The 13,539-nt window shown below is 41.7% G+C and overlaps 1 protein-coding gene across 2 annotated transcripts in view; it reads left to right on the plus strand.

The window, feature by feature from the left end:
- Positions 1-818: 818 nt before the first annotated feature.
- Positions 819-13,539, plus strand: part of Atp2a2 (ATPase sarcoplasmic/endoplasmic reticulum Ca2+ transporting 2) — a 56,158-nt gene continuing 43,437 nt past the window's right edge. Inside the window, exons 1-4 of one of the 2 annotated variants that reach the window (XM_026385997.2) lie at positions 819-1,094; positions 1,752-1,769; positions 1,863-1,945; positions 10,649-10,753. In XM_026385997.2, the coding sequence (XP_026241782.1) occupies positions 977-1,094; positions 1,752-1,769; positions 1,863-1,945; positions 10,649-10,753 (324 nt within the window). In that variant the 5' untranslated portion in view covers positions 819-976. The remainder of the gene's footprint in view (positions 1,095-1,751; positions 1,770-1,862; positions 1,946-10,648; positions 10,754-13,539) is intronic. The other variant, XM_026385999.2, reaches the window with a different exon arrangement.

Raw genomic sequence — 13,539 nt, forward strand, 5'->3', positions numbered from 1 at the left:
GGCGCGCTTCGGGGACGCCCGGCGTGGACTGCGTTCCCTCGCCTTCCCAGCCACCCTCGGGCCAGCCAGTTCTCTCGGGGCGGTGGGTCCAGAGAACCCACCCCGTACCCTTACACCCCACCTGCAGATTGACGGAAACCGGGGACCACCCTAGCAGAGGAAGACCGCTCTTGCCCCTCGCAAGCCCCCGGCCGCAGTGGGCTATAGGCGGCCGCGGCGCGAGGCCTCGATCCGGGTTCCTGGGGGCGGCGCGCGGGAGGGGGCGGGGCCTGCGCGGCGGCGTGGGCGCGCGGGGGGGGGAGCCGCGGGAAGGGGGCGGAGCTGCGCCGCCCGCGCCGCGCTGGGCGCTCTTGGCCAATGAGCGGCGTCCACATGCCGCGGCGGCGGCGAGAGGGGAGGCAGCGGCCGATAAATGCTATTAGAGCAGCCGCCGCGGAGCCGTCCCCGACGCCACCTCCTTCTCCTCCGCCGCAGTTTCCTCCGCTGCTGTCGGGGTGCGGAGCTGAGGGGCCCGCGCGAGCGCGCCGCGCATCTCTCCGCAGGCTCGCCTCCCGCGCTCCATTCCGCCTCGAAGGGTCTGCCGGGCGCCCCCTCCTCCGGCCCGGGCGGTGCCGCGAATCACTCGGCAAAGCGGGGAGGGGGCTCGGGGCCGCGGCCTGCACCCCCTGCGTGCGGCTGAGGGCCAAGGAGGCCCTCCCTTCTGACGAGGAGAGGGAGCGTCGGGAGCCCCCCACTCGCCCGGCGAGGTCCGGGGCGGGTGCCGGAGAGGGCCGCCCGCGAGAGGGGCGGTTGTCTGGGGGAGGGGGCTCGGGGTGATTCAGCGCCCGGCGAGGCGGAAGCGTCCCGGGGAGGAGGAGGAGGGGAGAGGCAGTCCGCTCCTGGGCGCTCGGGGTGGCACGAGCCCGCGGCCCGAGTGCGAGGCGGAGGCGAGGAGGCCGCGGGGACAGGAGGCCAGGCCGGCCGGGCCCCCGCAGCCATGGAGAACGCGCACACAAAGACGGTGGAGGAGGTGCTGGGTCATTTCGGCGTCAACGAGAGCACGGGGCTGAGTCTGGAGCAGGTCAAGAAGCTCAAGGAGAGATGGGGCTCCAACGGTAGGTGCCCGGCCCCTCGGCTGCCGGACCCGCGCGGAACGGCGCGGGCCCGAGAGCCGGGAAGATGGCTGACCGGGCTCCACCTCGTGGGTCTCGGCTCCGCGCCCGCCGACGGCTCCGGGCGGCCCGCGCTGGCCCCGCGGGAGAGCAGCTGTGGGCAGGGGCCGGGCCTCGCGTCGACCTCCAGGGTCTCGAGCCCTTGACCTTCCCCGCGCGCAGACTGCTTGGCAGCGTCTGGTAGCCAGCAGCTGGCTCTGGTGGAGGGAGGGAAGGACGAGCCTCTTGCAGTCGGGTTGAGCCCTGCGAGGCATTTTCTTGTCCCCTGCCGATTTTTGAGGCGTCGGTATAGTTGAGACGCCCTCTGATCGTTCTTGTGCTACCCAAAGTTACACATCTGGCAGAAGTGATGACCTAGCTGAAATGGCTCTATCTCAGGAGCTCAGAATGATTTTACGAGCCAGACCTAAGGCCATTGATGACAAGTTCTGCATATTTTCCTGGGGTATCATTTTGGAGTGCTTTATTGGGGAGGGTGAATCCTGGGTCCGTTTTCCAGAGACATTGATGCTTAAAATTTTAGCAATTCTTTTTAGAAAGAGCGCTAATTTGTTTTTTCTCCTCTCGACACGTTGCTTGGTGAATTTCTACATTCTACAGAGTTGCCGGCCGAAGAAGGTGAGTAATCTTAATGTGTTATTTGTGTGTGTGCGCGCGCGCGTGCACTGATTTTAAGATGACAGTTATGACAAATATGTTTGTTTCTAACAGGAAAAACCTTGCTGGAACTTGTGATTGAGCAGTTTGAAGACTTACTAGTTAGAATATTGTTACTGGCAGCATGTATATCTTTTGTGAGTATGAAAAAATTATTTTCTCTGCTCCCTGAAAACTGAAAATATTCCATTAGGTAAACTAGAAAACAAATTATGTCTATTAGGTAAAATCATTTGTAGAATTAAGCTGTGTTTCCATATTTACAAACAAAATAATCTAGATATTCTTACTTCTAAACAAAACACTTGAAGCTAATCATATTTGGAAAATTGATGCCTGACATTTACAGTGTGGGGAGAAATTATTGTCAAACACGTAGGGTCTTTACAAAGTCTTAATGTTTATCAGCTTTAAGTAACAAGTTTTTCATTGACAGGCCTTTTTTTTGTTTGTTTCTTCAATTTGTTTATCATGTTGTAAGATCATACTAAGATGATGTTGGACTCTTTGTAGGCTGTAAATAGAACTTAACAAAAGGAATATTCCAGTTGCTTTCCCTTCCTGGTAGTGGCAAGGTGACAGTTGTTCTTGACAGTGACAAGAATGATGACGGCAATGATGGCACCACTGTTGACCAAATTTGGTCACTGACCTTCAGGGTGCTGTATTTATCTAAATTGGACCCCCGTCTTGAGTGATTCCTAGGTTGAGATAACAAGGTTCAGTATAGTTCTAAATCTTAAAAGGAAAAAACTCAGCATAGTGTGTTTTTTCTCTTCTATGTGGCTTGCCTGAGTTCTGTATAGTTGCTAAGAAACTGGTGAAATGCAAAGAACTACAGCAGAAAAAAGGTGATGGAAGTGGCAAGGATTTATCTAGGTTATTAAATTTTTTTCTGTTCAGTATTTTATATTGCATTTTTTGGGGGAGACCGTAGACTTGGTAGTTTTCCTAAAAATGGTCATGAGTAAGACACATGTTCCTAATCCTGACGGCATGAGATGACTTTTGTTCTTAAAAATACTTTATTCTTAAAAAAAAAAAAAGTGCTGGGAAGTGAAAATTACCCAGTGCAATATTTCAGGCTTTGCAAAACTGACACTGCTTCAAGGTTTCATTTTTGTATATTTATACGTGCACAAGTCCTAGGGATCTACCTCAGCATTTATGACAACCATACCATGAAGTACTGACTTGAGAACTGAATAGAGCAGTAGGCGTTTTTTGTTGTTGTTGTTGTTCATTTATTTAGTTCAAATGAGGAAAGGATTAATTTTATAACCCACCCCCCCTTTTTTTTTAAGGTAGATAGTGGCAGTGAGAAGTGATCTTTGGAGTAATTGTGTACATAAATTCTGCCATGAGACTTTAATATGTTAGCCAAGTGGTGTGTAGCCATTAATAATTCAGTCCCAAAGAATCTTTCCTGTGGTTTTCATTGAATAAAATTGAGAGTCCTAGCAAACCATTCAGTACTGAATTTTTATTACTGTGGGGCAAAATAAGTGAAATATTTGAGGGTAGTTTTAAGATTTGTGCTGGTCACATAATTTTTAAAGAACCTCAGCTTTGGCTGTTAAATCTGGTGTCCAGTAAGATCATTGTGATCAAGTTAATAGCTCGAGTGCATAAGCCAAAGATAAAACACACTCTTACTGAACTATTGTATGTATTTTAACTTGAAGCAGTGTTGGAAATAATGATGCTGTTGTGACAATAAACATTTGTTTTTCTTGTAGGGTCTCTTCAGTGGCCAGTTTGAGTGACTTTATGTTAGCATGTAGAATTTTTTTTAATTGTTGTTTGAAATAATTAAGACTTTTTAGTTTGAGCATTTTCAAATGGATTTTAAAATACTAAAATTTTGTTTTAAGATAGGACATTGTCTTTTAGAGCTACGCTTTGGAGTTGAAATTTGAGTTCCTTTTTGGTATAACTACTTGGAATTATTTTGTTTTATATTATGGATTGCTAAGTAGCAAAAGTGCTTAGGAATTAGTTTTACTATAGAATTCACCTAATTTGCTTTAGTTTATTTGATCAAGAAATTACTGTAGAAAGCTGGGTTTTGTTGATTGTTGTGTGTGTGTGTGTGTGTGTGTGTGTGTGAGAGAGAGAGAGAGAGAGAGAGAGAGAGAGAGAGAGAGAGAGAGAGATGGGGGGGTTGGGGTTGGGACTACTGCTATATTGTACTTGACCTTTTGTTCCTTTTTTTTTTTTAAATAGCATTTAGGTAGCACTGTGTCATAGCTCTTTTTGTTTTAAATATCCTTATTTATTTTTATGTGGGTGCTAAGTATCAAACCACTTGCTCTACCACTGAGCTACATCTTGCAAAAAAAGAAGAGCACAAAAAATCTTGTAGTCATTGATTTCTTGTTGGCTCACCAGGAAAAACATGGTAGAATATTTCAAGTTCTTTTATGAAAATGAGTAGTCAGTTCTCAGTAGAAATTTCTCAATTTGGCATACATAATAAATCATTGGGTCCTGCTAGGTTAAAAGGCATATTTGTAATTTATTTCAAATATCAAACTAAGTAGTAAACCGTTAACCATAGTTAATATTTTGCTGCAGCAGAAAGTAGGAAACTGCATTAAAGTGGCCCATAGGGATAGTTGAACCTTTTTTTTTTGGTACCAGAGATTGAACTCAGGGGCATTCGACTACTGAGTTACATCCCCAGCCCTATTTTGTATTTTACTTAGAAACAGGGTCTCACTGAGTTGCTTAGTGCCTTGCAGTTGCTGAGGCTGGCTTTGAACTCTCAATATTCCTGCCTCAGCTTCCCGAGCTGCTGGGATTACAGGTATGGGCCATTATGCTCAGCAGTTGAAACAATTTTTAATATTCAAAATATTTTTCTTTAAATAAGGTCATTTTTGATTGGAAGAAGTTAACTCTACTTCTCCCTTTGCATATGAACATTAGAAATTTCTCAATTTGGCATTCAAAACTGTCATTTCATTTTATGTTTCCATCCTCTTGCGTTACTGACTTTGCCCTAAATACAACACATCACATGGCTGTTGAACTGGAGTGCCTGCCCACCTCTTCCTCTCTTTTCACTGTTGAGTACCTGCTGTAGACATTGAAGATACAGCAGTGAACAAAATGGACAAAGTTTCTTACCTGGAGAGTAGTACTGCTGAGAAAGGAAAATATGGGGAGAACCAGTTTTTAAATTGGGTGGTCAGCTAAGTTCTCTAAGAAGGTGACTTTGATAAAAAACCTGAGAAATTGTATATTTGGGCCATATTGGTCTCTCTCACATCTGTCCAAATCTCATAAAGTCACCTTTCTTTGGTGACAGTTTGCATAGGTTTCTCCACCTTTAGCCCCCATTCCTATCCCAGCTATGTAGATTAACCTTAATGATGTGTGTGTTTTCCGGGTCACAATTGCTCAGATGACTTTGTTCCTCTGGCATTTTCAAAATGTATGGGATCTGTTTGCTTTGGTTTTTCTCAGTGATATATTCAGGAAGTATTTATATTATATAATTTATTTTTTTCCCTGTTCTGTTTCTTTAAATATGGTATGACAGGCAATTTGCTGATTTTATTTTATTTAACTGCTGCCTTCCCCACCCACTCACCCCTACTTGGGGCCCAAGCCCAAGCCTCATACATGCGTGCAAGTGGTCTGCTTCTGAGCCATATTCCCCAGCCCTGGAGCTTTTCTTAAAATACAGTTTGGAAGATGAAATTTTTTTTTAAAAATTGGGGCATATATTTATGGTGTACTGTGTGTGTGTGTGTGTGTACGCGCGCACGCGCGCGCGTGTGCTACTAGAGATTGAACCCAGGGGCTTTTACCACTATTTTGTGTTCTGTTATTTTATTTTTTATTGTTGTTTTGTGTTATTTTATGGCAGGGTCTTGCTAAGTTTCTAAGGTTGGATCCAAATTTGCAATCTTCCTATCTCAGCCTCTCTGGTTGCTAAGGTTATAGGCTGCATCACCGTGCTGGCCAAGTATTCTAGGGAAAAAGAATTTATTCCTAAGTCTGAGAACATTGAAGAATGGTTTTTACATAGATTTGTGTCTAGATTGGAAGAGAAGGAGTTCTACTTCATGGGATTTTTTGGTTTGGGTTTTTTGTTTGTTTGTTTGTTTTGGTAGTTATAGATGGACAGCATGCCCTATTTTATTTATTTTTATGTGGTGCTGAGGATTGAACCCAGTGCCTAGGCAAGTGTTCTGCCATTGAGCTACAGCCCCAGCCCCTACTGTTTTTTGTTGTTTTAAGTCTGAAAGAATTTTTGTTTCCCATGTACTGGTAATGGTAACCCTTTGTATCACTTTTATAAAAATCATTTAAAAAAGTGTTTGATTCTCTTAGTGTGTGTGTGTGTTTTACTGTTACTGGGTGTTGAACCTAGGACCTTGAGTACGCTGGGCAGGTATGCTGTACTACTAAGCTATATGCCCAAACCTCTTTTTGTTTTTTATCTTGAGACATGCACTTGCTCAGTTGACCAGGCTGGTCTTGAACTTGTGATTTTCCTCCTCAGCCTCTTGAGTAGCTAGGATTATATGTTTGTGCTACTACACCATCCATTTCCTCTTCATAAAAGTTGTTGATGTGCTGGGCTGGGGTTGTAGCTCAGCGGTAGAGCGCTCGCCTAGCACATGCGAGGCCCTGGGTTCGATCCTCAGCACCACATAAAAATAAATAAAAGTGTTGTGTCCAAGTGCGACTAAAAAAAAATATTTTAAAAAGTTGTTGTGAATTCTACATTTATTGAAAAAGCATTTAAATGTCCAGAAGCACAGTATAAATTTGAGGATACAACGATCAAAATGATCGTTCTTTTTAAAAAAAAAATTTTTTTTTTTTGTCGGTGGACACAATCTTTATTATTATTTTTTTAATGTGCTGAGGATTGAACCCAGTGCCCCACGCATGGTAGGCGAGCGCTCTACCTCTGAGCCACAACCCCAGCCCAAATATACCTTTTTTTGTTTGTGTGGTGCTGGGGATTGAACCCAGGGCCTTGTGTATGTGAGGCATTACTCTACCAACTGGGCTATATCCCAGCCCCTCATTCTTTCTTTTTTGAGGGGATGGGATGTTAGACATCGAACTCAGGGACTCTTAGCTCTACCACTGAGCTATACTGCCAGCCCCGCCTCTTACTTTTTTTTTTTTTTTTTAAGAGAATTTTTTTAAATATATATTTTTTTTAGTTCTCGGCGGACACAATATGTTTGTATGTGGTGCTGAGCATCGAACCTGGGCCGCACGCAAGCCAGGCTAGCGTGCTACCGCTTGAGCCACATCCCCAGCCCCCGCCTCTTATTTTTTTATGGTCTTGTTTAGAGCTTGGCCTATTATCCCAACTTTAAGATAACTGAATCACAACATCATGACTTATCACCCAATTCACAGTTGAACACACCTTAACTTGGATTAAAATTTGCTTTGTTCATTATACATCATATTAGTTCCATTTTTCAGTGATGGTCGTCAGTCCAAGGCCTTGAGCAGGCTAGGCAAGTGTTCTAACACTGAGAAATAAACCTTGTCTCACAGATTAGTCTTGTGGATAACTATTAAGATACTGTATCCTAACTTGTTATGGGTAATTGGGGATGGGTGTGGTGGGGCATGACCATAATCCCAGTCATGACTTGGGGGGTCTGAAGCAGGTTTGCAAGTTGGAAGCCAGCCATTGAGACCCTGTCTCAAAAAATAAGGGTTGGGGATGTAGCTCAGTTGTTGAATGCCCCTGGATTTGATCCCTAGTATCAAAAAAAGAAGTGTAGTTGAGTGTTCATTAGCAAGTGGGTTATTTCAAATATAGTTGGCATATTTGAAACTTAAACTCTCTTGAAAATGTTAAAAGATAGGTACTAAGTGCAGAGTTCAGAGGAAAGAAGAAATGGTTTATGCCTAAAATTACACTGCAGTAGCCTTTTCTTCTACTTTCTTTTGCAATTGTTTATGAAGTGTTACTTTTTTGCTCTCTTAGTGTTTGAGTTCATAATACTGCCAGGTTTGTACTAGTAAATATATATATCGAACATCAACTATGTAACCAGAGGCTCTTCACAAGAAAAAGGAAATACAGATAATTTATATTCATCCAACCTGTTCTTTATTATCATTATCATTATATATTGTTGTTGTTGTTGTTGAGAGACCTTTATTTATTTACATTCAGTGTTGAGAATTGAACCCAGTGCCTCACTCATGCCAGGCAAATATGCTACCGCAGAGTCCCAGCCCCAGCCCCCCAACATGTGCTTCAGATTTTTCCCTTATCAGTTGAAAAACCCATGAGACTATTATATTCCATTAATTAGGGTTCCTATATTCACCAAGGACCATATTTCACAAGAATACACATTTTTTGAAAAGTTGAAGTTTGTTTTTATTGTCCTGTCACTACTTGCCTTCATCCTTTGCTCCAGCTTTTAAAGGATGTTGCTTAAAGTTTGTCCCCCAGGCTTGACTGCCAAGAAGGAAATTCATACCCACTTTAACAAGGTGTGAAGCTTATCTTACAGTTGCTAATGCCTCACTGACCTTTTGGAAAGGCCCTAGTCACTCTTCATGTTGAGCAAGTTTTCTCCCCTAAGAGCTGATTAAATGTATTATTTCTCTCATGCTCTTTTGTGCAAATGTTTTGAGAGGCTAGTATCAGCAGCTGTGATCCAATAACTATCAAAATTCCTGACTTCCTAGAGAAGTTTTCATTCCAGCATGAGGCCTGGACTTAACACTAGGAATGCCCTGTTGAAAGTATGCTGTGGCATTTATCATCCTCACTCTGGTTTTCTGCCTACTCTAGTTCACTGGCTGTCAGTAGAGATTGGCATGTGTCAGAACCTGGGTCCTGGTACTTCTTGTTTTATTTTTCCCTGCACAGATTGATCTGTTAATTCACCATTCCTCTCTTAGAAAATTCATATTTGGCCTTAGAGATAGGGTCTCACCTGAGTTGCTTAGGACCTCGTTGTTGCTCACTATCCTCCTTCTTCAGCCTCCCCTGGAGCCACTGGGATTACAGATGCGCACCACTAGGCCCAGTTAAAAAGTGGGCTTTCGTTGTTTACTAGGTCTTTTTTAAATTTTATTTTGAGACATGGTCTTGCTGAGTTACCAAGGGCCTCATTAAGTTGCTGAGGTTGGTGGGATTTGTGATCCTCTTGCTTTAGCCTCCTGAGTTGCTGAGATAACAGGTGTGCAGCACTGTACCTGGCCTAAATAGATCTTTTAAAGACTTTCTTTAAAATATGCATATTTTAAGTTTTTTTCGCCTTTTTAAAAGTGTCACCAGGCTTTGTGGCACAAGCCTGTAATCCCCGTAGCTTGGGAGGCTGAGGCAGGAGGATCAAGAGTTCAAAGCCAGTCTCAGCAATTTAGCGAGGCACTAAGCAACCCAGTGAGACTCTGTCTCTAATAAGATACAAAATAGGGTTGGGGACGGGGTTCAGTGGTTGCTTGCCTCTGAGTTCAATCCCTGATACCAAAAAAAAAAAAAAAGCATGTCAGGGATCCAGCTAAAGGTTTTGTGCTTGCTAGGAAAACCATATGCTGCTGAGCTACATCCCCAGCCCTTTTTATTTTTTATTTTGAGACAGGATCTCACTAAAGCTCCCAGACTGGCTGGGAGCTTGGGATCCTCCTGGTCAACTGCCTTAGTAGCTGGGATTATGGGCATGTGCTATTATGCCCTGCTTATTAAGCAATATTATTATTACTTTTTAAAAGCCAATGTTCCAGATTGGATCATTAAGACTATCAGGTTTTCACAGAAATTCAGTTGGCATCTCAGGACCTGATCCTAGTGAAATATTTACCCATTTTTTTTTTTTTTTTTTTAAAGAGAGAGTGAGAGAGGAGAGAGAGAGAGAGAGAATTTTATTTATTTTTTTAGTTCTTGGCGGACACAACATCTTTGTTGGTATGTGGTGCTGAGGATCGAACCCGGGCCGCACGCATGCCAGGCGAGCGCGCTACCGCTTGAGCCACATCCCCAGCCCCATATTTACCCATTTTTATCACTCTTTACCATGTTCTTTATTACTAAGGTTCATTGTGTTGGATTTTTTTTTTTTAAAATCACTTTCATAGTAGCTTGATTATGATACAAGGTGGCTATTAACTTGTAGTTCTTAACAAGGTTTGGTTGCATGAACTAAAAGTTTAATCTTCTATTCCTTCTTGGGGGCAGTGTTCTGTGTTCAGTTACAACTTTCTGGAATTTTGTCATCTCTGAAGTGTTATGTTGTTATACTAAAAATCATATGGATAATCTTCGAAGTACATTCCCACAGAACAACTTTGTAGTAATTCTGAAGTGAATACCACTGAAAATAAGTGGAATTAACAGTTTATATACTCTAAATTTGAGTCAGTAGCAAAATTGTTTTTACTATGAATTTACATTACATCTGATGTTATTTGATATAAGTAATAGTCAATTAACTGTTAAAGGTATGGTTAAGAAGTTGTATAGTTTCAGGGATGGGTACTGGGGATTGAACCCAGGGGTGCTTATCCACTGAGCCACATCCCTAGCCCTTTTTATGTTTTGTTTTGAGACAGGGTCTTGCTAAGTTTTGCTGAACTTATGATCCTTCTGCCTCAGCTTTCTGAGCCACTGGGATTACAGACGTGCACTACCACGCCTACCTAAGAAGTTTTGATTCCCAAAATTGCTATTAACAAAATTTAAGCTGATTGTTTTTATCATTACATCTTGTGGCGATTTTGTAGGAAAAGAGGGTTAGTCTATCATTCTTTTAGTGCCAGCTACTTTTGTTGTAAAAGTGGCACTAAGCCTAAAAACACATTAACAGTTCTAACATATGCCATTTATCTTCTAGGTTTTGGCTTGGTTTGAAGAAGGAGAAGAAACAATTACAGCCTTTGTAGAACCTTTCGTGATTCTACTTATATTAGTAGCCAATGCAATTGTGGGTGTTTGGCAGGTAAGCAAAAACTACTGCAGTGCTAAATTTTAGCAATTTATGTAAGTTATTTCAAACTGCACAATCTTTTATCTTTTTCCTAATATATTGAGTAAAAAATGTCTGTAGAAAGTTTATGTGATTTTTCATTTGTTTAATGATAGATTTTAGACCTGTCATGGATGTCTGTTTTGCTATTAAAATTGCTCAACCTTCTTGGTAACAAGGAATTAAGAACATGGATGAGAAGCCATGTGTGGTGGCACATGCCTGTTGTCCCTAGCACTTGGGAGGCTAAGCCCAGAGGATTACTTGAGACCAGCCTGAACAATATAGCAAGACCATGTCTCAAAAGAAGGAAAATGGATGAGAGGAGCTACTTAAGGAAACCAGGAAATATGAGGACCAAAATCTGTCTTTATTTTTCCTAGTTGTTTCCTGTGATAAACTTTATAAACTCAATGTCATCTTTGTTCTCCTTGGATTTTTAGGCGATTTTAGCTATAAAAATTATTTGAACCCTAAATTGTTTTAAGTATTGGGCTTTGGGGCTTTCGATGGATGTAGTCAACCTCTTTGAGGATTAAAATAGAGTATGCCTGTCACTTTTAAAGTGAAAGCATCTTATAAATGTAGTCCTGTTGGAATTATAAACTTAATTTTTATTAATAAATATATGATGGGCTTATGGAAGCGTAGCTTATTTTTTAAGAAATTGTGTTGGGCATTGAGTCCAGAGCCTTACACAGGCCACTCGAGCAAGCACTCTACCACTGAGCTACATCTCCAGTACCTAAAAGAAAATTTTGTGTATGTTTCTTTTTTCTTTATTTTACTTATTTGTTTACAGTGGTGTTAAGGATTTAACCCAAGGCCTCATGCATGCTAAGCTGTGAGCTACACCAGATCCTCTCATTTTTATTATTAAGTGATTTATACCATTTATTATGATAGTTACTTCATGCACATTCCCATTTATTTCATCCTTAAAGTTATATTACTAGGCACATCATATTCCCATTTGACAGAAGGGACACTGAGGTTCCCATACACATATTAATAGAAATTCTTGGATTTGAACCCAAGCCCAGGAGGATGTGATCTGAATTCCAAACTGAAATTTTTTTATGAAAGTTTCATAAGACTTTTAGTTTGTCTTTATTTTAAAACAGAGTAACATTCTTTAGTTTTCTCATGTTTCCATAGTATCCTAGGTGGTGTGAGCAATATTAAAAGGTTCTTGCCTTCTGGAAATAAATTATTATATTAGGTAGTATTGAGGAACCTGTAATTTCTGACCAGTGTCATCAAAGAAGGTGGTGATGACAAGCAGTTAGGAACTGTTACGGAGTTTTGCAGGTGGAGGCTGGGGAGATGATTTCAGCAAAGGAGGAGAATGAGAATGGTACCAGATTTGTTTGAAGAATGATAGGCCTATTTGGATTTGAGTAGGAGATGTAAATGGAGCGAGATGGAGATTATAAACTTTGTAGAACTGGGGGAAACCTTAGGAGTACTGTAAGTTATCCTTTTGGTAGTTGTGTTTGCATTTCTCTAAGTCTACTATTTTCTGGGGTAACTGGTTTAAATCTGTCATTGTTTCCCTTTCAGATTCTCTACACTCTAAATATTCCTTTTAATAGTTTGAATTGAGTAGGGGAAGGAGATGTTATTTAGGTGATTTTAATTGTCATCTTTGTCTTCTGGGTTTGAGAGATGTGGTTTATCTAATTTCAATGGACTTTTGTAGTTTTAGTAGGAGCAAAATATAGTGCTTGTGGAACATTTCCTTAACCTTGACTAATCCAGTTTAATTCTCCCTAAGAAGATCTTGAGAAGGTGAAACTGTATAATTCGTAACTTTAGGGGGTTGGACACAGTGGTACACACCTGTAACACTAGCTGTTTGGGAAGCTGAAGCAGGAAGATTGCAAGTTTGAGGCCAGCCTTAGCAGTTTAGCAAGACTTTGTCTCCAAATAGAAAGGGGTGTTGGGAGACTGAGACAGGAGGATCGTGAGTTCAAAGCTAGCCTGAGCAACAGCAAGGTGCTAAGCAACTCAGTGAGACCCTGTCTCTAAATAAAATACAAAATAGGGCTGGGGATGTGGCTCAGTAGTCAGTGCCCCTGCATTCATTCCCTGGTACCACCATACCCCCCCCCCCCCCCGCCAAAAAAAAGGGGGCTGGGGATACGCTGGGTGGTAGAGTTGCCCTGGTTTTAATCCCTAGTACAGGGGTGGGGGGACTTTGTTTCAAAATTGACTAACTGAATAGTGACAATATTCCAAATTTATTCTTCATCCAATATTAGAAACATTAGAATTTAAATTATAGTAGTTACATTGATTATGGTTAAATATTCTAATATTTAGCAGTGTGATGATGAAATTCTAGCAGTTCATTAGTCTTTAATTTCTTAGGGTTTGTGACATAACTTGATTTTTAAAAATTCATCACTGCATTTATAAGGTGCCAAAACTTTTGTCTAAGCATTTTACATAAAGCTTAATTCTCACAACACTTCCTTGAGGTAGTTGTTTTACAGGTAGTAAAACCTGTGTGTTGTAAAATTTATTCACAATCACATAGCTGGATTAAACCTAGGCAACCTGACTTTAGACTGTTCTGCCATATAGCTTTTCATGTGACACAGGGTTGATATAAATGGTATGGGTACATGTGGCTGGAGTTGAAGGCTGTGTGCTTAGGAACAGCAGGTTTTGTAACCTCTTTTCCTCATTATAGTTTGTTCCCTTACCCTTCTTGGGGTGTTTATCTTTTCATTTTTAATCCGAAATCATAAGTG

The sequence above is a fragment of the Urocitellus parryii genome, chromosome 3 (genome assembly GCF_045843805.1).
Source record: "Urocitellus parryii isolate mUroPar1 chromosome 3, mUroPar1.hap1, whole genome shotgun sequence".
NCBI lineage: Eukaryota > Metazoa > Chordata > Mammalia > Rodentia > Sciuridae > Urocitellus > Urocitellus parryii.